The sequence below is a fragment of the Helianthus annuus genome, chromosome 1, assembly GCF_002127325.2.
Source record: "Helianthus annuus cultivar XRQ/B chromosome 1, HanXRQr2.0-SUNRISE, whole genome shotgun sequence".
NCBI lineage: Eukaryota > Viridiplantae > Streptophyta > Magnoliopsida > Asterales > Asteraceae > Helianthus > Helianthus annuus.
The window spans coordinates 5,095,258-5,122,998 of NC_035433.2; the positions used below are offsets into that span (position 1 = coordinate 5,095,258).

The 27,741-nt window shown below is 35.2% G+C and overlaps 2 protein-coding genes across 3 annotated transcripts; both read right to left on the reverse strand.

Moving 5' to 3' along the window:
- Positions 1-3,182: 3,182 nt before the first annotated feature.
- LOC110943592 (protease Do-like 2, chloroplastic) lies at positions 3,183-13,933 on the reverse strand. The gene is made up of 20 exons (XM_022185331.2): positions 13,626-13,933; positions 11,840-12,016; positions 11,539-11,589; positions 11,308-11,381; positions 11,154-11,217; positions 10,787-10,831; positions 10,481-10,588; positions 10,241-10,318; positions 9,459-9,525; positions 9,273-9,331; positions 8,475-8,574; positions 7,666-7,802; positions 7,449-7,552; positions 6,711-6,798; positions 6,535-6,620; positions 6,403-6,427; positions 5,712-5,783; positions 5,491-5,541; positions 4,673-4,733; positions 3,183-3,831 (listed from the first exon to the last, which is right to left on the reverse strand). The coding sequence occupies exons 1-20, from the start codon at positions 13,818-13,820 to the stop codon at positions 3,584-3,586; spliced, it is 1,890 nt and encodes a 629-aa protein (XP_022041023.1). The 5' UTR covers positions 13,821-13,933; the 3' UTR covers positions 3,183-3,583.
- A 4,879-nt stretch (positions 13,934-18,812) lies between these two features.
- LOC110943598 (U1 small nuclear ribonucleoprotein C) lies at positions 18,813-23,704 on the reverse strand. Of its 2 annotated transcripts, none has more exons than XM_022185337.2 (6): positions 23,552-23,704; positions 23,298-23,339; positions 23,092-23,134; positions 21,235-21,276; positions 20,917-21,154; positions 18,813-19,248 (listed from the first exon to the last, which is right to left on the reverse strand). In XM_022185337.2, exons 2-6 carry the CDS (start codon positions 23,303-23,305, stop codon positions 18,932-18,934), a joined length of 648 nt encoding a protein of 215 aa, XP_022041029.1. In that variant the 5' UTR covers positions 23,306-23,339; positions 23,552-23,704; the 3' UTR covers positions 18,813-18,931. The 2 variants fall into 2 exon arrangements, with proteins under 2 accessions (XP_022041029.1, XP_022041033.1); XM_022185341.1 differs by having other exon boundaries at positions 23,298-23,346; positions 23,552-23,678.
- Between the last annotated feature and the right edge of the window lie 4,037 nt (positions 23,705-27,741).

Below are 27,741 nucleotides of genomic sequence, written 5' to 3' on the forward strand. Positions count from 1 at the left end.
GGCTCCTAAGGAATAATAGAATTTTATATGCAATGCCTGCATAACTGTAAAAATATTTTTTCTAAGTCAAACTTAAAAATACATAAATTTATATTCGTTTGGAGTGGTAGAGCATGTAGGATGTGAACGGAAGGTCGTAACATGTTGTACATTATGACAAACAACCATAGGCGATTTTCCCGACTCTCAAACCTACATTCCTTCTACTAAAATTTTGATTTTGACTTCCAAGATTTGTTATGGTTTGTATAGGATTTCAAAGTAATTTTGACTTCTAGATATATAAACTAGATACACCTTCTTTTAAAAAGTTGTATGTAGTATTTTTAAACATAACTAGCATAAGACTATCCACATCAAGGATGTTTGTAGGTGATTCTTGGCCTATGTGGAGGGCATTTGTGAGAGGGATGGATTAGTGGGTGTTGTAGAGGATGACATGGAGGGTGTTCATTCTTAAGGATTCTTGGGGAAGAATGGTGAAGAATGGGGGAATGGTGGGTCCTTTCTTTTTTTTATTTAGTTTAAATTTAATAAAATCATTATAATAAGGTTGTTTGTGGGAAAGATATATATGTTATTGTTGTGGGTAAAAAGTGTTTGTGAGAAGAATAAGTGAAAAGCTGACATGCTGATTAGGCTGTTTGTAGAAAAGATAGTCTTTCACTGATGCGGATAGTCTTAGACTTTTTAATTTTGTGATTAGGTTTAAAAAAATTAATAAAAATAATCTGATGCATTTTAAGCCACCATTGGAAAACCGTTTTTTAAGAACCAAACAACAAGGTTGCGTATTTATAGACTCGACAAAATAGTAAGAAATCTAAATTAAATAAAATTAAAAAGAAATGTGGAAAAGAAAATGAAATTTGAGGAGTCAGCCTAGCCAAAACGAGGGGTCAGCGAGCCAAAACGAGGGGTCAGCGGAGCCAAAACGAGGAGTCAATCAAGCCAAAACGAGGAATCAGCCAAGGCACTAGGAGGAGTCAGGCCGACGCATCAACCACCTTTTTGTCTTTGACACCTGTCAGCACCACCTTAACGGACGCAATAGCTGACATAATTAACGTTTTAGTAAATCATGTTGGTCAAACAACATTTTGGTAATTTCCTATAATTGACGTTTCAAGAAAATAACATTTGAAAATTGTGTTGTGTTGGTGATGAGGATGACGATGAACCAATTAGGGGTGTTAAACGGGTGGTGTTTGTGGGTTGATGGGTTCAACCCGACCCAAACCCAAAAATTTTAGACCAACTCTCACCCGAAAATTGTGTCATACATATGAACTCAAACACGACTAGTTCAACCCGAAATCGAAATTTTTTATTTTAAATTTTTTTCACAAATTAATATATTAAAATTATGATTTATTAAAAAACACAAATATATATAATACAATTACATTTAAATTATAAAATTTTGTGTCAATTTCTCTTTTTAAGTTATAGTTTTGGCATAAAATACTCACCAAATTTAATTTATGACATAAAACATATGTAAAATTATGTAGTATAACATAAATGGGTTGACCCGAACTCGATCTCTTTAGCTAAACGGGTTCGCGGGTTCAACCTGAAACTGACCCGAACCCGTTTAGACTAAACCTAAACCCGCAAATTCCGTGTTAGATTTGTATCGTGTCAAAAATTTACACCCATGTAACCAATGAAACCCTTTTATATGTATCCACGCTGAGCAAGTTATGATCTCCAAGAGACGCTAGCTTTTCATGTTCATTTAAGTGTGATAACAGTAATCTTCATCCAAGAATTCTTTCTGACCGTCTGAACAAGTAAAATTGCAAGTAAAGTAGAGCCGGCCCCGAGAATTCATGTAACCTGTTCGAGCTCGAAAAAACATGCTCTTAGGCCTTAACAAAATTGGGTATTAGGCTCATTAAAGGTTTAAACCTAATGGCAATGGGCTAATAACTAATCTAAACCATAAAATTAGTTTTGTAAATGAGTCAATGTTGGTGTTTGTATTAGTATACCATATTAATTTATTTATTTTTACATTTAGATATCGGATTTTTTTAAAAATAACATGTCGCCACCCACCCTAAAGGCCGGCCATGCCTACAAGTGTGTACAAGAACCTCTATTGAGAGAGAATACTAATACTCTACATGGACTCATCTCTTGTTCCAGTGAGTGAAACCTATAAATCAAGACCCCTTGATAGTGCTTATTGACCGAAGGTAGGAGAGTGAGGAACCACCAAGATGAGCTTAAACATTAAAAGATGTCATCATGTAATAGTCAGGTTTTTATGTTTCCTTCTTAGTTCTCATTATATTCTTTGTTGTATTTCTCACTGTATGACACATAAGGAATGGAATCAAATACAAACACTTAAGTTTGTAAGAACCATAAGAACCAATACATAATTGACAAGTGTCCATCAATAAAAAATTAGTTTAGGGGTAATTTAGACTTTTTGACCATATTTATTTATAACTAATTAAAAATAATTACAAAAAATATAATCAGCACAACACTATATAATTAGCACAACATCATTAATCGTTCTTCATTATCAGCACATCGTCCTCGAATCGTTCTCCATTATCAACATAAACGACATTAGCACAACATCTTCAATCGTTCTCCATTATCAGCACACCAGATGTGCTGATTATATCTACTTTTGGTGTTTGTTTGTATTATTTTGTAATTAACACATAATCAGCACCTTATTAGCACAAATATAAAACACCTTTTGTTAACTTTTTTTAAAAAACACTTTTATAAATACAAAAAGGTATAGCAATATGGTACTCATATTAAAGATAAAAAAATATTTGATTTTATGGTATATATTTTTAAAAAAAATAATGAAGTATATAAAAGTTATTTTAGTTTAAAAAACCTTGGTGGAATTTGTATTTAATAGAAAATGGTCAAATGACTAGCAATTTTACAAAATTACCCCTAATTTGTTAGTAGTAATTTTTAATTATAAGAGTTTTATTTATAATCAATATCAACCCTTGATTTAAATTAACAATGGTTCAGATCTGTTCTTACGGTTCTTATAATCAGCACTGTTTGTACAGGATCTCAACCCTGACACATAAATAAACAAATATTTATGACCATTCATCCTCGCTAACTAAAAGTTTCCAAACACCCACGTCGAAACACTATCACACTAACCGGCTTTGCTGACATGCGAATTTGATTAAAATTATTTCATATCACAAAATAACTTCCAAAATGAAATCCAAAAATGGCACAAAAAGAGGGTTGGAATTTCAGTTTTCCAACCATAAACCCATGCGAGAATGGGGATTATAAGCTAATTGAGCTAAATGAATTATGGGTGTTCTCCTATAAATGGTTAAAAAAATCAAAAATCATAAATAACTAAGTATACAAATACAACAATTCGCTAGCTTACCGGTGTCACACGCTGCAGTGACGCTTTCATGCCAAAGCTGCAACGTCTTCATTTCTCCAACAGCCCGTTTACGAAAGTGATGAAATTTCATCGATTTGCAGCGGCACTCGAGCCTAAAAAATATGGCTGCAGATGACTTGTGTGGATCGAGACTTACATTTGGGTCAGGAAGAGAAATCAAGCCCATTGAAGTCCATCAGACCCGAAATCTGAATTTGTGACAGGACTGTCACCAAGATCGTGATGTTCGATTACTTGGTTTTCACCAACGGGGTCCACGTATGGTTCTAGAAGATCAGAAGACCTCTCTGACGGGATGCCGTAATCTTTAAGAATGCAGGGTGAGGCGGCCGATGAAGCCTCTCGATCTAACACAGCAAGATAATTGTCCTCAAATTCGAAAACCAAGTATTTGTCTGTGCAGGCTGTTGGGAAGAACACCATAAATGTCAGAAACACAGTTTTGGCACATACAGGGTCAATTTGGACTTTTGGTTAAACTTTTGGGTTTGTTTGGTAGAATATTGTTAAACTAAACGGGTCCACGTGGGATAAAACTGAAAAAGTGCTAAAGAGTTTACAGGTTGGATACGTTACTGTTCAGCAAATACTTTTTTGGCATGTTTATTTTATTTGAATTGTCTAGATAGTTAAAGCATTAAATATAGTTGCAAAAACTCAACTATTCAAATAATAATCTATTTATCTCTTTATATGGAATAAGTACAAAGTCGGTGTACCTTGTAAGTAATTAAATGATTTCAAGTGTTATATTCTTTAATGAGTAAATTACGATTTTGGCCCCTGCGGTTATATCACTTTTACCCTTTTAGCCCAAAAAGGAATCTTTTAACATCTGAGCCCCCAACGTCTTTTTTTTCTAACTTTTTTGACCCCTAATACTAACCTCATCCATTTACTTTTAGGGGCCAAAAGGGTTGGAAAAAAAAACGTTGGGGGCTCAGATGTTAAAAGATTCCTTTTTGGGCTAAAATGGTAAAAGTGATATAACCATAGGGGCCAAAATCGTAATTTACTCTTTTTTTAATTTATAGCAACAAATAATGATATTTGAATTGCATTTTATGTATTGTTTAATGTGAAATTAAAAGAAAATGCAAAAACAGAATTTGTTGGCCCAGACCCATGTCAGCTGGTAACAAAATGGCCCATTTAGTCCGGATTCATTTTAACCCGTGACCCATATGGTCCATTCTGCTATTTGTAGATTTTGTACAAAGTAATATAAGCAGACCATGTACTCACAATCAACAAGATGAGCAAGATGATGAATGTTCTTTATTCGAGTTCCATTGAACTTCAGAACCTGTCGAATTATTTTACATAATAAGGTTAGTATCTCTGAGTAAAGAGTTAATTACTGTTTTCGTCCCCGTGTTTTGTCAAAAATCACTATTTCAGTCCATTAGTTTAAAAATTGCGATTTCAGTCCCTGTGGTTTCACTTTCATAACCATTTCAGTCCACCTCGTAACCATTTCAGTCCCTGTACTTACAGAATAAATGGATTGAAATGGTTACGAAAGTGAAACCACAGGGACTGAAATGGTTATGAAAGTGAAACCACAGGGACTGAAATCGCAAATTTTAAACTAATGGACTGAAATAGTGATTTTTGACAAACCACAAGGACGAAAACAGTAATTAACTCCTGAGTAAAATAACCATGGAATGACAAAAAAAAAGAGTTAATTACTGTTTTCATCCCTGTGGTTTGTCAAAAATCACTATTTCAGTCCATTAGTTTAAAAATTGTGATTTCAGTCCCTGTGGTTTCACTTTCGTAACCATTTCAGTCCTGTGGTTTCACTTTTGTAACCATTTCAGTCCATTATTCTGTTAAGTACAGGGACTGAAATGGTTACAAGGTGGACTGAAATAGTTACGAAAGTGAAACCACAGGGACTGAAATCGCAATTTTTAAACTAATGGACTGAAATGGTGATTTTTGACAAACCACAGGGACGAAAACAGTAATTAACTCAAAAAAAAAATATGAAACAACAACAACAATAATAATAATAAGAAAACAATAAATTTTGGGTTAAAGGAAAGAATACTTGCCTGCTCATTGCTCATATCCTCATACCCGATGTTAACTTCATTTGCCAATACCTGCAAGTTAAATGCAAAAATAAGTAAAACTTAATATCTAGCTTTATTTGATGCAAACTCTTTAATAAAGTTTTATTAACCAAATGACTTGTTTGACCCGTGTTTATCTTTTAGTTAAATAGTTTACCTTGACCCATTTATATCTAACATCAAGATTCAAGAATGCTAACCTGTGATAAAATCACAATTTGTTCTCCTTTGAACCTCGCCATGGAATACCGTGCCTTTGTCAATAATTTTAACTGAAAAAAAAAAAGAAACAATAACCAAATGAATTTCTAAGTTCTAAATAAGGGTGTAAACAAGCCCAGAGCCTCGAGAGCTACTCGTGATCGGCTCGGTTAAAAGCTCGAACGAGCCGAGCCTTAACGAGCCCGAGCCCGAGCTCGAGCTTGAAATAGAGCTCGTTTTGTTATCGAGCCCGAGCTCGAGCCTGAAATACAAAGCTTGTTTAGGCTCGCGAGCCTAAACGAGCCCATACAAAATTTTAATTTTTTTATATATAATATATTAATAATGATGATAACATCGATGAGCCGAGCTCGAGCCGAGCTTTGGCTCGTTTAAGCGATGTTGAAGTGAGCTCGAGCCGAGCTTTTAGGTCGTTTAAGGTTGTTCTCAAAATAGTTCGAGCCGAGTCGAGTCGAGCTCGAGCTTTGGGTTTTACTCGCGAGCCGAGCTCGAGCTCAAAGAAATAGGCTCGAATCGACCCGAGCTCGAGCCTGGTCGAGCTTAATAAAAAACAAACGAGCCGAGCTCGAGCCTGGTCGAGCTCGGGCTCGGCCCGGCTCGTTTACATCCCTAGTTCTAAACCAATGAATTCCAATATATATGACTGCATCAACAAAAAATATCACTTACCCCTATGCTGTCTTCACATTCCTCACTGTCGAGTAGAAAATATGCAAAATAAAGAAAAAAAGCATTAATAACTACTGTCATCAATATATTTAAAACACATCTGTAAATGAATTACTTAAAGAGAATGCATACTCTATTAGTGGTTCTGACAGAGGGGTAAAAACTAAGCCAGCTACTATCAAGTATGATGGCTGACCCCCTTCAATATGATACGGTACCTATAGTTACACCACATATTTCCATATTGGTAAGTAATTTAGTGATTACGAGGGTTAACAAACAGAGAAAAAACGGAGGTAGTTGCCTACCAAATGAACACGTGGATTCATAGCAGTGTGAACTTTCATGAAAGCCCCTGATCTGATGATACCAACTTCTGCTATATCCCCTGTAAATCTGTAAAGCATAACATTCATCGTTAGACAGTGTGGTTGGCCCGACCCTTTATTACAAGTTTACAGCTACTCAATCAATTGTTCCGGCCCAAACTCATTACCCAACGAGTCCGGCCCCACCCATTTTGCCACCTCTACCAGAAGCTCAAAGCAGTTATTTTATAATTTTAACATAAATTCTGTTCAAACTATATATATATTAAAAAGCAACTTGGTTGTTCTCACTATTCATTTTAGCCAACTAGAGTGTGCCATGTGGCAACCTTTATTTTTTTCTTTTTTTACGTTTTTTTTGTATTTTACTTTTAAGTCCTTGAACTTTGCTAATATACATATTTAGTACCTCTACTTCAATAAAGTTTTCTTCTTATTAGTTAACTATAACTATATTTATATACATGTTTAGACTTTAGTCCCTCTACTTTTATTCCTGTTGGTATTTCACCTTTTAGTGTTTTTTTTCTTGCTAACGTGACAAACCAACCCGACTCCTGGTGCAACGCACGGGATAAAATTACTAGTTTTACTTAATTTGCATATCATTTAGTAGCATAGTGCTACTACTATAATGATAAAAAAAGCAAATTTAAATGGAAAATGAACTCATAAGAGTTGCTATGACAAATTAAATAGCATAATCAGAGACTTTACTTTTGACTAATGAGGTAGCGGAATGCAATGCGTTCGGTTGATCGAAATGGGACTGTCCCTTCTGATCCGACTTCTACACCATCGAAGCTTACAATTACATCCCCCTGTGGAAAAAATAAGAAAATTGTAATTTTACTTGTATATTAATTTTCCTAAAACTTGGTAGTAAACCACAAATATGAATATGAATATGTTAAAGTTTAAATTAGCAGTGCACCTCCTTCAAGACATTACTGGCACCAGAAGTGGGCTCCACACGACGGACAAGTACACCCTCGTTAGATGGCACTTTTAAGCAGGCACGTAAAGCTGGATTCTCTAACTTTTGCAATAATATTCCAAGGGAAGGGAAACCTGAATTTAAATATCTTTGTTGTATGAGATATGTCGATATAGCTAAGTAGTTAGGGCAGTAAATATTTGAGATATAGGTTATCACGGTGGGATATTGGTAATTTTAATATCATGTAGAATTTATATATATAGCAAGTTAACACTAACAATTCAGTATACTCTCCTACCATAAACAAATTAACCTTTTGCAACTTGCAAAACATTAACAATTGTAGCAAGTAGGAATTGATTAAGGCTTAAAACACTAACAAATAACAGTTAAGACTTAAAACACTAATAGCAGCAATAAGAAGAAAGACGAATGGTAGAACTAAGACGAAAGGTACTGATATCGGGAAAATAGGTGATATATCAGTTATATATTTGGTCGATATTCTGACCGATATTTTACATGGGGATAATAACCGACATATCGGTGATATATCACCGATATTAGTGGCAACATAAGTGAAAGAGGGGTGTGTGTGTGTGTTGTGGGGGGTTGGTGGGGGGGGTTTGGGGGGGGGGGGGGGGGGGTTTATAAGGTTGGCTTGCATAAGTCTTGATTAGCCCAACTAAAAATAATAATACTAAAAATGAATATACTGATTATGATTAAAAAGAATACTATTACTTGTTGAATTAAACAAAAAACAAAAATAGGTGTAATCAGTAAAGGAAATATTCTCTCACCTGTGTACTTCTCGTTTCTCTCATAATCATCTAGGAAATGAGACACGACAGTTGTTGGAATTACATACCCAATGTTTTCAGTATCATCTGACCTGTACACCTAAAAACATAAATAGGTGTAAATAACACATGCAAGAAAGAAGTGTTTTCTGGTGACAAAAGCAAGCCAGACTAATAAGAAATCTGATGATATATTGTTCAGGACTGATTCTTTTATGTTCACTAGAAACAAGTAACTGCTGCTGTACAAACCATGGTCAAAACTGCAGGAGCATCAGATGTGTACATGAACTTTGTTTCTCCATATAGAAAAACTATATCCCATGTAAAATTTAGTTAGTTAATGTATTCACTCTACTTAGAAAAAAAGAGTATGAATTTTGATTTTTTGACTTACAACACTCCATTGTGGTTTAACAGTTTTTAAATTAAACATATTTTATTTATAGGGTAAATTGAATAAAAAAAAGTAACCAACTTTCGTCCAATTTTTTATTTAACATAAAAGTAACCAACTTTTTTGGCAAAAAATACACTAAACTTTTAACAATATATATTTATGGTAATCCACATAGGTAACTTTGACCCGGTTGAGGCTTTTCCTGATGCGACACCTAAAATCCAGTTACCTTAAAAGATTATTTTAAATAAAAAGAAGTAAAAAACTTGAGCTTCGGTGGTTTTTGTTTTCAGCCTGAAAGAAGCTTGGTTGTGTTTATGCAATATTGCAATTTACCCTTCTAATCGACATAAGATTGTCTTCTGATAACATATGGAGCATATTAGACCCTATTTTACCTGAAATGCGACACCGATGCATTCTCCCTGATCATTGAAAGCAGGGCCACCACTATTACCTACAAAATAGCTGGTATAAGCAGTGGTTACAGCAGGAAGAAACATAAAGCGTCATGACACTAGTAAACCAAAAGGAAAAACTATTATTTATTAATCTTACAAATTAACGAGAAACTTAGACTTTACCAGGATTAATTGCTGCATCAATCTGAATGCCCAACAGTTCAGCTGATCCATGAGCATAGGAGGTGACCTGCCATTGAAATCCAATTTCCATGAAAACATGTGTGACCGTGATATAGATAAACTTTTTTATTTTTACCACAAGATACTACGGGCATTATCATTCTGTTTTCTCATTAGACATCTTCGTATTCAAATCCTTATATAAAACTGCAACCTATTTTTCGATATAAAGCTAAATTACTGCTTAAATAAGCAGCATATTTTTACAGTCAGCTATGCAGTTAATGCGGTAAAAATCGGACGATGCGGTGGAATATCAGTAATTTTGATATCATGCAGAATTTATACATAAAGCAATTTAACACTAACAATTCACTATACTCTCCTACCATTAACAAATTAACATTTTACAATTTGCAAAACACTTACAATTGTAATAAGTAGGAACTGATTAAGACTTGCAACACTAACATTTAACACTAACTATTAACAATTAAGGCTTAAAACAATAATTGCAGCAATAAGAAGAAAGGCGAATGGTAGAACTAAGAAGAAAGGTACCGGAAAAATCGGTGATATGTCAGTCAGATATCGGTCAATATCGCCAATAATATCGTACCGTATTCTGACCAATATTTGACACCGACATTTTACATGGGGACCAATAACGAATATATCACTGATATATCACCGATATTAACTGCATAGACAGACTATTTTTTAATGATAAATTCCTAGAAATTCCAAGTTACAACCATGAAAACCCATATTGTAGAACTAACCTCTATTCGAGATACAACTCCTTTGGTCACTGAAATGGTGTCCCCTCCAAGTGGATACCCTACAACAGTAACTGGATCCTGTAGATGAAAAGTTTGTAGTTACAAACACAGATCATATAACTTTTTTACTTTTGGTTCACAGGTTCAGTCAATAACTTCAAGTTAAATTCTAAAATTGTATAGACCTTGATATTAAACTCCATTAATTTTTATCTTCGGTTTTTAGGGAGGGAAATTAACCTGAAGACGAGGCAAATGGCCGAACTGAAGTGGCTCGGCTCCTTTCCAGAATTTCTCATTTTCCACTGAGAGCAAAGCTATGTCACATTCCATGCCTTTAGCTAAAACCTGTAAGTGAATTGTTGATTATAACATGAGAAGCGATAACTACGATTTATTTACCGACAAAATATCTAATGCATCCCAGATACAAATAATGAAATTATTAGTGTGATAATAAGTCGCAATAACTTTTGAGATTATATTTACATTAGCATGATAAGACTTAAGAATGAATTTACTACTCTATCCTAATAGTAAGAATACCTTAGCCACATACTTGGTATCATCTCCCCTTCTCTTGACTTTAACCTGAAATCAATAGATATACGAGTACTCAACAATATGAACATATGCCACTTTTATGGAATCAACTACTAGGGCTCAAAATTATATAATATTGTAATAGGCACAGAAACCAATTATATGCTCAAAAGAAAAAAAAGGCTACTGGCATTACAAGTTTGCCATGTAAATCGTAATTCGTAAAGACAAAGATAGTATAATTAAAGATAACTAATTCATGGGTTTTTTATAAGAAGAAAATCTTTTATTAAGTTATCTAATTTAACATAACCTGGTTTTGAATTACATTAAAATCATTGTATCAATAAAGAACAGTGAAATAACCTACTTGTGTGTTATGTTCAACACAATGAGCATTTGTCAAAAGCTTTCCATCACCAATCATGAAAGCACTGCATCAACAATGAGAAACAACTGTTTGACTATCGGCATAGCATATTATTACAATTTTCGCATGCATGGAAAGAAATAGACATACATACCTTCCTGTACTTGTATATTGTCTTTGCTTTTGCCAAGGGAGGGAATAATCAGGTGCAGTATGAGTACAATAAACCTAAAGAAAATAAATAAACAACAATAATGTTAAAAGCTAATATACTTTTTTTTGAAACAGAGAGCATAATACAAGAATTTATCATCATTGATGTGGTTTTACTATTAATGAAAGGTGCAGTTTGAAACCTTCAAGTAGATTGTTATATTATATTTACCTTCACAACAGCATTAAGAAAAGAAGCATCTTGAATTTTAGTAGTCTCGCCCTGTAAAAGAGAAGGTGGTTAAGCTTGCAGTAAATTAAGGATCACTTTTACAGGTATTGAGGTCAAGCAAATGAACCTCGATGATGCAACTTAAATAAAATGTTCAAAAAACACAGGCTAATCATATAAATGTGTTTACTTAAATGACATCGAGAAATCAATTTGCAATATTTTGCCATAAATCCATCTACATGTCTCAGCGTAAAAAGAGAAAAGAATCAAATCATGAATTCAAATGATCTCTCAATACCTGTTGGTCCTTCAAGTTACCCATAAAGCCTTTGGCGTTTTTTCTCTGTGTACCAAACGACTTGAAGGCGGTTGACTGAGGTTGTTGTTCTGCACTTTTTGTATCACTGTAATCATCAGCATTTGAATACTTTTCATCTCTTGATCTTCTTGAAAGCTTTTGAATATTAGCTTCTTTCTGGACACTCACAGAGCAACATATGCACAAATTTAATGACGAACATAGGTTTAATCATCTCCAAAACTAATGAAATTCAAAATTCAGCTAGCAAACAAGCCACCTGACTAACACAAACAAATCACACTAAAGTTCAAAATTCTATCACTCATATGTTGCTGAAAGTAAGTAAACAAGTTCATGAATGTAAGATCTAGAAGCTAGAATATCCCGTTGACAATTTACAGAACCAGACACTTTAAGTTTTCAGTTGCATTACAATACAATTATGAATGTGTTCCATTAGTTAACTTAATGGAACACAGTGAGCCATAGGATAGAGCTAAATTTAGCATCGCATTTCCTCTAAACACTCACAGAGCAACATACGCATAAATCAGATAATGAACATAGGTCGTTTAATCATCTCCAAACCTAATGAAAATCGATATTGTTCAACTAGCAAACAAGCAACCTAACTAACATCACAACTGACCTAACACAAACAAATCACACTAAAATCAAAATCCTGTCACTCATACACTGCTGAAGCCTAAAACTAGGTTTAATCATCTCCAAACCTAATGAAATTCAATATTCAACTAGCAAACAAGTAACCTAACTAACACCACAACTGACCTAACACAAACAAATCACACAAAATTTCAAAATTCTCTTGCTAATACCATGGTTTTAAAAAACGTTTGAGGCATGCGCCTCAAGGCACGCCTCGAGGCGAAACGGCCAAAAAACGAGTCTGAGGCACGCCTCATGGCGTTTTTAATGTATATGCGCCTCAGAGGGGCTGAGGCGCTAAGAAAGCTGCGCCTCAGGGCATTTTGATAGCTGTTTTTGATGTTTTTGACTTTTTGTGTCAATTTCAAGCATTTCATGTCTTTTTTAAGTGCTTTTGATGATTTTGATGAATCTGATGATGAAATTAGTTAGTATTATTATTTTTATAATATGTATAATTTTTATATTTATTTATTTTTCGCCTCGAGGCTTACGCCTCGTGAGGCGAAGGGAAAACGCCTCGAAACTCGTTTCCGTTCTTTTAAACCTTGGCTAATACATTGCTGAAACTAGGTTTTATCAAATTTCAACTAGCAAACAAGCAACCTCAAGAACATAACAACTAAACTAACACAAAGAAATCACACTAAAATTCAACGTTCTTTCACTAATACATTGCTGAAAGTAGGTTTAATCATCTCCAAACCAAATGAAATTCAATATTCAACTAGCAAACAAGCCCTAACTAACATAACAACTAAACCAATACTAACAAATCACACTATAATTCAGCACACTCTCACTAACACATTGCTGAAACTAGGTTTAATCATCTCCAAACCTAATGAAATTCAAATTTCAACTAGCAAACAAGCCACCTAACTAACATCACAACTGGCATAACTTAAACAAATCACACTAAAACTCAAAATTCTCTCACTAACCTGAAACTAGGTTTAGTCATCTCCAAACCTAATGAAATCGTATATTTAACTAAATAACACCTAACCTAACACAAACAAATCACACTAAACTTCAAAAGCTCTCTCACTCGCACATTACTGGAACTAACTAAACAAATTCACGAAACATGATTATTAACTACTGAATATACCTCCGGTGATGATTTACGAGCACTCTCCTTCTGATTTCTCTTCGGATTTTGACGCTTACTCGTAGCTTTCGGAATGACTAAACGAGTAGCTGAAATTGGCGGCGAGGAGAAGAGACGTTGAGAGGAGAGTGAAGAGCGAGAAGCTCCGGCGGAGGCGAACGCATTAATCCAGCAAGATGCGACGGCGATCGCCATTTTTTCCGGCAGCCCTAGGTGGTTGAGGTAAGAGTGCAGATAGAGACAGTGTCTCTGTATGCATAACTTTTGGGAGATATAAATTGAGATGCCTTATCCGCTCTGTTCTCAGTAGATTTTAGATTGTTGGCTCAAATAGTCCCTTTAGTTATGTTTTGTTGCAATTGTTAGCTCAAGTAGTCCCTTTAGTTAGAGTTAAATGCCATTTTAGTCCCTGTGGTTTGGGCCATTTTGTCAATTTAGTTTAAAAGTTTCATTTTTCGTCTGTGGGTCCAAAAAGGTTTCACCATTGCCATTTTAGTCCACTGGGTTAACTTCATCCTTTTTTTTGCTAATAAGAAGGGCAATTCGGTCATTTTATATGTAATTCTGTTAACTAGAAGGGCAATTCCGCCAAATAAAATGACTGAATTGCCTTTCTTGTTCATATAAAAATGGATGAAGTTAACTCAGTGGACTAAAATGGCAACGGTGAAACATTTTTGGACCTACAGACGAAAAATGAAACCTTTGAACTAAACTGGAAAAATTGCCCAAACCACAGGGACTAAAATGGCATTTAACTCCTTTAGTTATATTTTGTTGCAAATTTAGTTCAAAGGTGTTTGTATGTTTTTACTTTTCGTTGCCTGAAAGCAAGTTGTAAAAGGTGCCAAGGGTTAGTCGGCTAGTGAGGTACTGATTAGCGATTAATCGGAATTAATCAGGATTAATCGGATTTGGATTTTAGATGTAGTTTTCAGTTTTACGTAGTCATATACACATTTTTATAGGTAAATATTTTAAATAGACAGATTTTCACCCTTCTAATACTTATTTTTTAGGTAAACAAGATTGATTGCTAGAATTCACATGGATTGGTTGGAAATTGGCCGAAATTTGCATGTTTTGGCCGGAATGTACAGGTTATTGGCCGGCCGACTAGGGCTGATTAGGTCCAACTAGGCCTGACTAGCGATTCATCACTGACTAGTCGCGATTTTTACAACTCTGGTTACGTTCGAGTCTTTATCTCACACTTTATACGTAAAATTTAGAGAAAATATAAATAACGATAAAAAAATGACTGTCTAAGAGCATTCATATTGGAATCCGTATACCATTACAAACCATATAATTTAAAGGAAAGTTTAACGTTTTCATCAATTTTTGCACTTCATTTGATTCCCTAAAGTAGGGAATAGATATATGGACTGAATTGTGATTTTAACGTTAAATACTTAAATTAGCACCAAGTATTCTAGTTTGAAATGTTAACTTTCAACTTTATGTAGTTCATTATAGAATGCCTCATTGTTCCTATATATATCAATTTACAAATAAGAGTGGAGTTACCAATCTATGATAACTTAGAAATATAACTTGATCACTAAATTATGAAAAAAAAAATTATCTCATTCTCTCTGTATTTTAAGGTTATTTAAAGGATGGTGTTCTTTTTTTTACTTGTTCTATCCCATTTTTTTAACATCAAAGACTTAGACATTCAGGATCACCCTGACAAATGAATCATCCTTTCGTCTAAAGGACATAACGTGGTGACACACAATTAACAAATTATCTCATTCTCTCCGTATTTTAAGATTATTTAAAGGGTGGTGTTCTTTTTTTTTTACTTGTTCTATCCCACTTTTTTTAACATCAAAGACTTAGACATCCAGGATCACCCTAACAAATGAATCACCCTTTTGTCTAAAGGGCATAACGTGGTGACCGACAATTAAACCAAATTAAATTATATAATAAATTTCTATTTTTCTTTTATTAAATTATATAATAAATTTCTAAAAGGATGGAGATACAATAGGAAGTTTATTTGGCTATGAAGGCTAGAAAGTGATTTTGACCATCCATTTAGTTAATCAAGGGCTAAGATTAAATGAATGAAATTGAAGCAAAAAAAAAAAGAGGCGCGTGGGTTTGTTAGGGGCATTCTAGTCAATCCAGCACAATAGTTTCTCTCTCCTCCAATTCCCCCCATTTTTTTAAACGTTAATAACTTTTTCATACGACACTATTTTTTTATAAAAATTGCACCAAAAAAACGAGCGTTTTTTTATCTTTAAAACGAGTATACTATTGCTATATTTTCGAAAAAAATTTTTGAAAACCCAGTTGCGTAAAACGCAACGGAGAAAACCCAGTTGCGTAAAACGCAATGAAAAAAAAAACGTAAAAAAATGACTTTTTCTAAAACACAACGCACCAAAAACACAAAGAAATTTCTTATTTCTAAAACGCAATGACCAGAAAACACAAATAAATGTCTTATTTCTAAAACACAAAAGAAAGTGTACTTTATAAAACGCAATGGACTGAATGTGTTTTACCTAAAACGCAATGGCCAGAAAACACTTAAAAATGTCTTATTTCTAAAACGCAATGGCCAGAAAACACTTAAAAATGTCTTATTTCTAAAACGCAATGGCCAGAAAACACTTAAAAATGTCTTATTTCTAAAACGCAATGGCCTAAAAACACAAAAGAAACTGTTCTCTCTAAAACACAATTAACTGAATACACATAAAAATGTGTTTACCTAAAACGCAATGAGTAAAAACACTTCAAAAATGTTTTATTTCTAAAACGCAATGACCAGAAACTGTTGTTCACAGAACCAGAAACTGTCTAAAACGCAATGACCAGAAACTGTTGTTCATAGAACCAGAAACGGTTGTTCACAGAACCAGAATCTAACTAAAACGCAATGACCAGAACCTGTTGTTTACAGAACCAGAAACACTGTCTACGAATGCAGTTTTCCAGAGGCTCTGCCCCTTGGACCCCGCCAAGGGCTGCCGCCCCTGGGACCCCGCTACCAGGGGCGCTGCCCCCGGACCCCCGCCAAGATCGTAAAACGCAATGACTAAATAAAAAACCTAGATCGTAAAATGAAATTAAAGAATTTCTTACATAATTCGAAGTGATTTCTTCAACAACTGACGAAGTTTGAATGATTGAAACACTTATCAGCGCTCAAATCGAACGAATCGAGTGATTATCTCCAAAATCACCGGAAAAACGAGATTTTTTGTGAAATTAAACTGGGTTTCCCTAAAAAAAAAAAGCTGAAGAACACGTTGATCGGGTGTTTGAATCATTGATTTGTGATGAAAATCGCACTATAATGTAGTGATTATTGAGATAGAAAGTGAAGAAATGGTTGAAGATGGTGGGTTTTGAAGTTACTGGGTTTTGAAAAGGAAGAAGAAAGGGTTGGATTGACTAAAATACCCTTTTTCTTTATTTTAAATGTTGTCGCATGTCCTAATCCTATTGCTTCCTACACTTCCTAGCCAAAATAAACTTCCTATTTGATCTTTTCCATAAAAACGACTTCGAGTATGCTATTAAAGTCATGTAACTTAAGCAGTACACATGCTACTTTTATTTTTAGAAATTTGACAATCTCCACAAACTTATACACATCGAGTTTATCATGTATCATAAGTTCGTTTAGTTATATCGATTAGAAGATAAGGAACGTATCAAATGACCTATGCCTATGCCCGACAATCATGACCCGCTAATCAATCTATAGGTTGATTTGGGTAGAATAAAATGTGCACTCAGATTCATAAGGATCAACTCAAGTACTCAACAACCGGTTAAAATGGGTCGATTAAAACTAAACAGTGGGTCAGGGTCGCACTTAAGAGTTAAGATCCAGATGGACGCACAACACCAACGACCATTGTTTGCCGCCCCACCCATTGGCCATCGCCTCTACCTCCTTACTTTGCCTGCCGCCACCACCACAGCCAGTCAGCCAGTCTTCGCCGAAACCACCACCACGGCTCCAACCACCTCCGCTAGCGACCCAGCTCCGCCACCGCAACCACCACCGTCATTGTCGATGCCTTCTCCGGCACCACTGCCAACACCACCGCTTTGGTCACCACCATATCGCCCCAGCTCCATAACATCATTTCTACCTCCTCTCCTAGGGTTTGACCCGCCATCTTGCCCAATACATGTTGCCACTAAAAGCTAAAAAACATGAAAAATGAACCTATTTTGATATACCATTTATAATTATAAAACGACGTATTTTAATCCACGGTCATTTTAGTTTGGGGAATTACGGACCGAACCAAATTGATACCTTTTTTGAATAGGCACGTGTTGACCCAAACTCATTTTCACTCAAGCTCACTTTGACCTGACATTCAACCCGACCAACGTGTGTTGTCATGCATAGACTTGAACCATATGTATTTTACCAAAGCGATACCACTCTGGCCCGACCCAACCGGCCCGCTTTGCCAAGCATGCCTTTTTTAGTCAATGATGAATAAAAATTTTATCTGATCGATTTTGACCCGTTACCTAAATAACCTCCACCTTTTCAACAAACAAATTATCTACAAAGCTACTTGATAATCTTTGTTCCACATTATAAAATACATTAAAACAGAAATTATAGATTCAAGGAGACATCTCATACAAAGGATTAGGATCAAATACAAAGGATCCTAATTGTAAGAAGTGTAAGAAAGATTTATAGAGTGACAAATGTCCAATAACCTAAAAAAACTCACTACACAAAAAAACCTCACTACAAAAAAAAAAAAAAAAAAAAAAAAAAAAAAAAACCTTAAACATCCACCACCACCAAAAACCTAACCCCCCCCCCCCCACACACACACACACATCACCCACCCAAAAAAAAAAAAAAAAAAATTTTGCCGAGGTGGTGGGGGTGGGGGTTTAGGTTTTTGGGTGGGGGTGGGTGTTTAATTTTTTTTAGATTTTTTTTTAGGTTTTTGGGGGTTGGGGTTGGGGGGGGGGGGGGGGGGGGGGTTTAGGTTTTTGGGTGGGGGGTTGGGGGGTTAGGTTTTTGGGTGGTGGTGGGGTGGGGTGGGGGTGGGGGTTTAGGTTTTTGGTGGTGATGTAGTGGGTTTAGTTTTAGCTTATTGGACACTTGTCACTCTATAAATCCTTCTTACGCTTCTTACAATTAGAAGCCTTTGTAGAATAATAACTTGACCCTACATACAAAATCAATCCTAATATATGGAGGGAAAAATAGAATCGATAGTGTGTGTGTGATAAATTTCATACAAGCCCAGTTGTAGACCAAGAAACATAAACCAGTGTTTTCACACATATTAATGGTTAGCTTCCTGAGGTTGGGCACTACCATTCGGACTTTCAAAACCTCCAGACGTCGGTGCTGGTGCTGTGGGGCTGGCTTGATACATGCCTGGTGTATACATTGGCGGTGGTGCACCTGAAGTAAGGGTTCCTGAGCTCCCTGGAGCGGCTGGCGCCATCATTGGGGCGCTAATGGTTATAGGCCTTGGCACACCGTTGTTGACCTGACCGGGTAAGGATGGGTTGACCTGACCAGGCATGGATGGGTTGACCTGACCGGGCATGGAAGGAGCGCCAGGTGGTGCCAACATTGGAGGCATGCCGGGATATCCTGGTAGAGCAAAAAAAAAAGGTTAAACACGGTTTGATAACAGTTGTGAATCATAAATTAATAAAAGAGTAAAATGCCAAATTTGTCCCTGAGGTTTGGTCTGATAATGTGTGTATGGACGTATGGTGTGTAACTGTGTATACATATAAATGTGTGTGTATATGTGTATATATTAATATTTTTTTATTTAAAGGTAAAAGTATTTAAAAAAAATAAGTGTGTGTATATATGTATATATATTATAATTATTTTTATTTAAAGGTAAAAATAAAATTAAAAAACAGGAAATATATGGGTAAATTGCTAAAATCGTCCCTGAGTTAACGATATATTTTAACCGGATTTGTGATTTGGATGAAAATGACAACAAAATCAAAACGTCAGTGTCCAAATACAAAAAAAAAAAGTTATTTTGGATGTAACAGGCAAATCAGCCCAAACCTAAGGGATGATTATGGCATTTTACTCATTAATAAAAGAGTAAACTGCCAAAATGGTCCCTGAGGTTTGGTTACTTTTGTCACTTTAGTCCAAAACTCAAACCTTTTGAATTTGGGTCCCTGTGGTTTCAATTTTGTTGCAATTTTCATCCAAAATCAAAATCTGGTCAGATTTTTTAGTTAACATCCAGCTTTTTGTCTCTTTCCTCCCTTTTAATGAAGGGCAAAATGATATTTTAACGTTTTATTATAACAAATTAAAAAAAACTGACCATTTTGCCTTTCATTAAAAGGGAGGAAAAAGAAAAAGAAAAAGAAAAGGAAAAAAAAAACTGGATAATCTGACCAGAATTTGCTTTTGGATGAAAATGGCAACAAAACTGAAACCACAGGGATCCAGATTCAAAAGGTTTGAGTTTTGGACTAAAGTGGCAAAAGTGACCGAACCTCGGGGACCATTTTGGCAGTTTACTCTTAATAAAATAAAGAGTTATGTTGGGTTCATCTTGACGTGTCACCCAAAATGGACCAGTTTGGTTGTATTTTATTGACAATGGGTCACATGGGTAAAACTTAAATAGTTGGTGAAAAAGAGTCGAACAGGCTGAATGGTTTACAAATTACAAGTCAACAAAAGTATACTCTGGCATTCACAAATTCCTAAATTTTATTAAAGAATTGGACCATTATTTTGATAACAGTTTTGTGAACATATTAATATAATAACTAGTTATGAAATTTGAAAAGTAGCCAAAAGGTTGTTTTATCAACCCACACTGTTTTGACCCGTAGCGAATTCTCATCCATTTTAGCCTTAACCCGTCTTGACATATCACTCGACTAGCCTGATCCACCTATTTGACGCATACGGTTTTTTTTTTCAATTGCATATGATGTATCATCTATCACTCGACTAAACGTTTGTTAAAACCTGCCGTTTAATGAAGGATAAAACGTCATTTTCTTTAATAATTTTCCCTTTGTTAAATCCTGTTAAACGGAAAATTAAAAAAAAAAGAGAAAATGGTGTAAAAAAGGAAAATGACGTTCTTACCCTGTATTAAACGGCAGGTTTTACAGACGTTATATTTTTTGGACGGAACTAGCATGTTTCAAAATGGCAGGGACGGAAATGGTACAAATTTGAAATTCGGCCTAGACTGGCATAAGTGGACAAACCACAAAGACGAAAATGGCAGTTAACTCAATGCATAATTAGGTAGAGTACCGGTAATAGGTCTTGGCAACGGGGCGAGTGGCCGCATTCCGGGCATTTGCATCATTGGATTCCCAGGAATCGGCATCATTGGAGTAGGTAGAACAGGAAGACGAGGTCTGAGTTGGTTGTAAGCAGCACCAACTTGCTGATATGCAGCAGCTTGTCCAAGATGCTCTTTGACTTTCTGGTCAATCAGATATTGATTTTGTTGTGCCTCGTATTGTTGATAGTAGATTCGAACATTTGCCTGTAGATTATATACGCAAGTTAGAAACCTTAGAAGTTAAGTTAGTTGCATGTTTTGTTTCAACGAACATAGGCGAGTACCTTGTGTTTATATCCTGCATTGTGCTGCTTCCTTACAGAAGGCTGCAGAAAGAAAGATCGAATTATTAATCACATAAGCACATGCAAGATGATAAATACACTCCTTGTAGCGTTCGCTTGAGATGTAATGTTTAATTATCGAATATAATGAACTATAGGGGTGCAAACGAGCCGAGCCAAGCCCGAGCTCGACCAGGCTCGAGCTCGAGCTCGGCTCGAAGGTAATTTTTCAAGCTCGGGCTCGACTCGTTTAGTATTTATTAATTAATTTATATTAATTATTATACATATAATTAAGTTATTTTTTTATATTTATATAAATGGTAATTACTATTATATAAATATATGTTTAATATATTAATAAAAAATATATAAACAGAAAGCTCGTTTAGGCTCGCGAGCCGGCTCGAGCTCGATAAGCAAAGCTCGGGCTCCGGGTTGTTTACTAAACGAGCTTGTTTTTTAGGCTCGGGCTCGAGCTCGTTTAAGCTCGGCTCGTTCGAGCTTTTTTTTCGAGCCGAGCTCGTTTAAGCTCGGCTGTTCATTGAACTATAAAGAAATTTCTATCTCAAATCAATGAGAAGAGATGGTCTGTTTGTTATCTCTAAGAAAGCATTGAGTTTTTGAGTATGACAAAAATGAAACATCAGGCTGCAGAAAGTTGAAGTCTATGCACTAAAAGCATGTTGAATTATTTATTATTAATGTTAAAAAATAAACAATCTATCTAAAATTTTTAAATTTGTTACAATAACTTGCAAGGTACGTTATACTTGTGCTTTTGATCTCTGTTTTTATAAAAGTTATTCCTTTAATCTTCTTCCACTTTCTTTTCAGGTGGATAATTAGATGTCTGGCCCTTTCTTACCCATTTAAAAAAAAAAAACGGTTGAGGTGTTCGCCTCTAGGCGTGCCTCAAGGCGAGGCGCCCAAAAAAAGAGTCTGAGGCGCCTCGGGAGGATTTTTTGTGTGTGCACCTCATAGGGCTGAGGCACTTAGAAAAGCTGTGCGTCAGGGGGTTTTGATGTTTGTTTTTTATGTTTTTGACTTTTTCTATTAATTTCAAACATTTCATGGCTTTTTTATGTGTGTTTTGTATGTTTTTGATGAATTTGATGATGAAATTAGTTAGCATTTTATTTTTTATACGGATTATAATTTTTTACATTTTATTTTTAATTCCGCCTCAGGCACAATTCCGTACTTTTAAACCTTGTTCTTACCTTAGTTTCTCTCATCTCTCTTAAAAGAGTGAACTTTTGAACTATTAATTTCATATAGAGTAAACTTCCGTTTTGCTCCCTGTGGTTTGGTCACTTTAACGGTTTTGCCCCAAACCTTTAAAAATAGCCATTTTCCTCCAATAGTTTCCTATGATTGGGGAGCAAAATGGAAAAACAGACAATTTGGATGGAGTTAGAGGTGGGGAGCAAAATGGAAAAACCATAGCAAACTATTGGAGGAAAATGACTATTTTTAAAAGTTTGGGGCAAAATCGTTAAAGTGACCAAACCACAGGGAGCAAAATGGAAGTTTACTCTTTCATATATATAAAAAAAGAACTAAAAACTGAACTGTGACATCTAGAAATGCATTGAACTGTGACTATTTTTAATGTCAATCGAGAATGTCAAGATTGGATGGTTGAATAAAAAAAAACGCACACGCTCATCATCGATCTCAACCCTTATCCTTGACATATATAATTCAAAACCCCACCCAGTTGCAAAACCATAGTAGTCAAAAGAATATTAGTACTCCATAATAAATACCACATAAATGTATATTCACAAATTGCAATAAAACCACTAACAGTATCCAAACAAAAGGATAAAAGGCGGATAACGAATGACTTACAGAATCATGCGTCAAGTAAGTATCGCAGTAATCACAATAATACCTACAAATTCAACAAAAATTGGGGATTTCAGGTCAATTCACTCATCATAAACATCACTTACAAAATTCAAAACAAAAATTAAAAAATATATATATAATAATAGTAACAATAATAATAATAGTAATATTAATAATAATAATAATAATAATAATAAAAATCTCACCGAGGCATGATGGCGTATAATATCCGTGTGTATGACTATAATCTGTACACAATTTCAACAAACAAAAAAAGGAAATTACACGATTAGCAAACATTTATATGTGATCGATTTGATTAGATTAGATTAATTAACGCTAAATATATGTTTGTTGCTACTAAATTGGGTTATTTTGACCTAGAAGTTGCGATGAATTGAAAATTGAAATTAAGATTTGAAAGAAACTGATTAGAATTCGTGTAATTTGAAAGTAATACCTAAAATTTACGAGGATTGTTGGTGATCTGTGCAGATCAGAGATGGTACGCTAAAACCCTAGCTTGCGCGGGAGAGGACGATGATGAAAGAGATCTTTCACTTTATTATGAGTAAATTACAAAACTCGTCCTTAATGATATCAGATTGCATGTAATCTTCAAAAAGTATAAAAACGTATTCATCTTCTACAATAAAGAAAACCGTTAGTCTTGTCACAAAGGGCCCCAGACGGGGGATCCGTGACCAAACTCCAGCGTGAGAGTAAGTAAACTTGTCGGAGATAAAATGAGAAGTCTATTCCGACGAATATGATCGCCGGAATATTTCTTTGTAGTGTGGATACTAATAAACTAATTATTGTGTTGGAATTTAATGAGAGTGTATGTTAGTCGGAATAAAAGAGAGCATATTGCATTAAGTGAGAGTTACATTGGCCCTTAAGGATCGCTGCTTACCTTCCTTATATAAAGGAAATGGCTTATCTCCCTTGGTAAATGGCGTCTGGATGATCTAACGGCATTCTGCCGTTTTTGGGGGACTCAGACACGTGTCATGTTGATTGTATGAGCCCCAACGGTCGGATCAAAGGCTTCAATTAATGAGGCCAGCTTGATTGTACTAGGTTTCCGGCAACCTTTTTCTCTTCATCTATCAAGCATTTAATGCTTTGCAGTATTCTTGGATTCTTCTCTTTAGTTTCCCGCTCATCTCGTATATACAAGACCCTTATCAGAAAGAAGTATTGACTTTGGGCTTTAGTGATTGGGCCCAGACGGTTAGAGCCCAAGACGGGTCATGTTGGGCTCCCAACTGGCCCGTCATCACCTTACACATTATGTCCTTTAGCACTAACTATGTTATATTCATGGTTAAATCTGACCAAGTGGAGCCCACATAAGGATATTTTGGTCATTTTACCCTAAAACATAAATAAATAATCAAAAGCCATCTCTCCCTCCCTCTCAAAACTCATTTCCTTCCGTCAACTCCATCTCCCTCTATACAATTAGGGGCCACCACCGGCTATAGCACCGCCATCACATCACCACCGCGCAAAGCTCCTCCGTCATCGCACCACTACTGCCATGGTACCATAAAAGTTGTCGTCGTCGAAACCCTAAGTCCAGATCCGCCACTGTCGTCGTTCATTCTACAGCTCCGCTGCTGTTATTCGTTCCATAAATCCAGATCCAGAAGTCGTTGTGCTTGGTACTAGTTTATATTAATATCCAGATCTAGCAGTCGTCGTGCTCATATCCGTCTTCTGATGATTTGCTTTAAGCGGTGTTCTTTCCGGCGGTTACTTCACCGAAGGCGGTTTATGGTTGAGGTGGGAGTGGTGGTGGCTAAGGGTGGCGGTGGATGGTGGTTGAGGTGGGAATGATGGTGGTAGTAAAGGGAGTGGTAGTGGCTAAGTGTGTTATCTCTGTGTGTGTGTGTGTGTGTGATACTTTTTTGACATAATTATTATATTTAGAGTAAAACGACCAAAATACCCTTATGTGAGGTCTACTTGGTCAGATTTAACCATGAAAAATATCTGAGTTAGGGCTAAATAACATAACGTGCAAGGGTTTGCAAATATCGAATACGTTTTTTGTACTTTTTTAAGACAAATGACACATTTTGCAATCTGATATCAACATAAAGGACGAGTTTTGTAATTTACTCTTTTATTATACTCGAGTTGAGCACGTTCGAGACAGGTCGGGTCGTGTTATTTATCAGTGTTATAAAAATCGCAACTAGTCGGTGATTAATCGCTAGTCAGCCGGCCAAAAATCGACGATTCTGGCCAGATTCTCTGGTAAAAAACCTGTAAACTCCGGCCACTTTCCAGCCAAACCATGTGAATTCCAACAATTAATCTTGTATACTTAGAAAATGAGTTGAGAAAAAGTTAAAATTTGTCTACTTAAAATACTTACCTATAAAAAATATAAATGTGTGTATGTATAGATAAAATTGAAAATTACATAAAAAAATCTCAATCCGATTAATCCCAATTAAACGATAGTAGGTACTTCACCAGCCTTGCGCTTTTTACAACCTTGGTATTTATATGTCTGAGTTCGACTAGGTCTAACCTTTTTAGTGTTAGAAGTTACATTTTTTTATCTCAACTATACATTTGGTTGTAATGTTTTTTTATCGTTTTTATTGGATTAAAATTATGTTACGTTATGTTATGTTTTGGTAGATTACTTTTTTAGCTGAATTTAAAAAGCAACAAAATACATACCCCCCCCCTCCCACACACACAGACACAAACTTTGAACGGTGGTATTGTCAGGATATCGATCTCAAAAAAATCGGCTTAGGGAGAGGGTGACAAAGGTTTGGTTGATGCTTGTGCTACGACAATGAATGAGGATTTGGTTTGATAGCAAGTGAAACCATCTCGATTTCACTTCCGTGACTCCATGGCCACCATCATGTTGGAAAATTAGAATAATGTGAATGGAAATTAATTTAGTGATAATTTATGGGACTCTTCATGGTGACAAACTCTTGAGTAGAGTTTTTATGTCACTTGATTAGCTTTTATTAGAGTTTTTATTTCTCTAATTAAATACCTAATTAAGTGAAACTTTACTAGAGTTTTATGTCTCTAATAAAATCACCATTTAAGAGAAACTTTTCATAACCCACATCTCTTGTAAAAAAATAGTAGGCTTTGTGCCTCATTTTGAGATAGAGAAAAATGCTAGAAAAATACAAGAGAAGGGATACAAGAAATATACATGAATATATGGAGAGTTCTTGGAAAGAAGAAATACTTGGAGACCCATGTGATGGGTACTTAGAGAAATATGTTTTCTCTATACGATTTCATCACCTTTGTATCATAATTTTCCACAAGTTCTAACACTACAATTACCGGGTGTAACCTTGGGCCCGTGAGCCATCTCCGGCAGTACAGACTGCTTCGGCTGTTGTACCCTGGGAGACAGACGCGTCATCTTTAGTAGAGGCGCGCAATCTGTTTTAAGGGAAGCGTGTTGAACACGTGCCTCAACCAATTCGTCAACGTTTTAGTGTGCTCTTTGTTGCAGTCAAGTAGTATTTTTCAAGACTCAAGATGATGAATACTCGAGTCTAGGATGCTATCAAGTGCGCGTGAAGGACCCACCAGAGATGCCGCTTGAATTAAGATTGGTATATATAATTATATTTATATTCTTTTATTTAGTTATTGCAACCAGTATTGTACCATGATATTTCCTAAGAATAACGAGAGTCTCGTTACGATATATTTTGTAATTATATTTTACAAAAGGTGAACCTATTTCCTACAAACTTAAAACAGATTTCATGAGATTGTTGCTACAATCTTAAAACCTTATTTATAAGGATTTTTGGGTTCACAAAAGGATTTATAATAATAAAAAAATATATATATATTTTAAAGATTATGATCTTGTAAATATTTGCTTTTGGGAAATATGTATGTGGTACAACTTGTTGTGTTTGGATTTCTTGAGATTGAGATACAATCTTAAATCCTATACCGCGGTACAAAACGAATGGTTTTGGTTCAACCGTTAGGTTTTTAAACGATTTTGGGAATCGCTAATTTTTCTAACTTTTGTGTTAGATCGGGTTTATTAGTGTAAACCATACGTTTTTTGTAAACGTTAAATTCTCTAACATGTGTGTTAGACCGGAATTATTGGTGTAAACCATATGTTTTTTGTAAACGTTAAACTCTCATAAATAGAGTTTTTTTTATTACTTTAAATAAGAGTTTTATGTTAGTTGATTAGAGTTTTATGTCTCTAATTAAGTCTCTATTTAAAGTAGACTATTCATCCACCCATGGATTGATATGAACAAATAAGTCTTATAATGATTTTTGTAATCATTTGTCTTCTAACATGTGTGTTAGAAACGTTCATGAAACGCGTTAGTTTGAAGCAATTTTTTAATTGTTTAGTTTCTAACGGTGTATTAGAAATGACTTATTTATTTGAACCATATATGTGTTTTAGCAAGTCGAATTAACATTTTGTGGAAATGTTAATATTTCTAACGTGCGCGTTAGAATTTCTTTCATTTTAACATGATTGTTGAAAATGGTTAAAATACAAATGCTTTGAAATGTTTTATGTTGACATTTTATATAAGCAATTTGTTATAGCATTGTTTTAATGCTTTGTATGATTTAGAAATAAAATGTCATTCATTG

What these genes read in the sequence shown, in the direction of transcription:
- LOC110943592 (XM_022185331.2), bottom strand. Translation starts at nt 13,820, where the DNA reads ATGGCGATCGCCGTCGCATCTTGCTGGATTAATGCGTTCGCCTCCGCC. An exon ending in AGGATATGAGCAATGAGCAG is followed by an intron (nt 4,734 to 5,490) that starts GCAAGTATTCTT and finishes ATAATTCGACAG; the next exon opens with GTTCTGAAGTTCAATGGAAC. An exon ending in TCTTGCTCATCTTGTTGATT is followed by an intron (nt 3,832 to 4,672) that starts GTGAGTACATGG and finishes TCTTCCCAACAG; the next exon opens with CCTGCACAGACAAATACTTG.
- LOC110943598 (XM_022185337.2), bottom strand. An exon ending in ATGCAGGATATAAACACAAG is followed by an intron (nt 21,155 to 21,234) that starts GTACTCGCCTAT and finishes TATAATCTACAG; the next exon opens with GCAAATGTTCGAATCTACTA. An exon ending in GTTGCCAAGACCTATTACCG is followed by an intron (nt 19,249 to 20,916) that starts GTACTCTACCTA and finishes TTGCTCTACCAG; the next exon opens with GATATCCCGGCATGCCTCCA.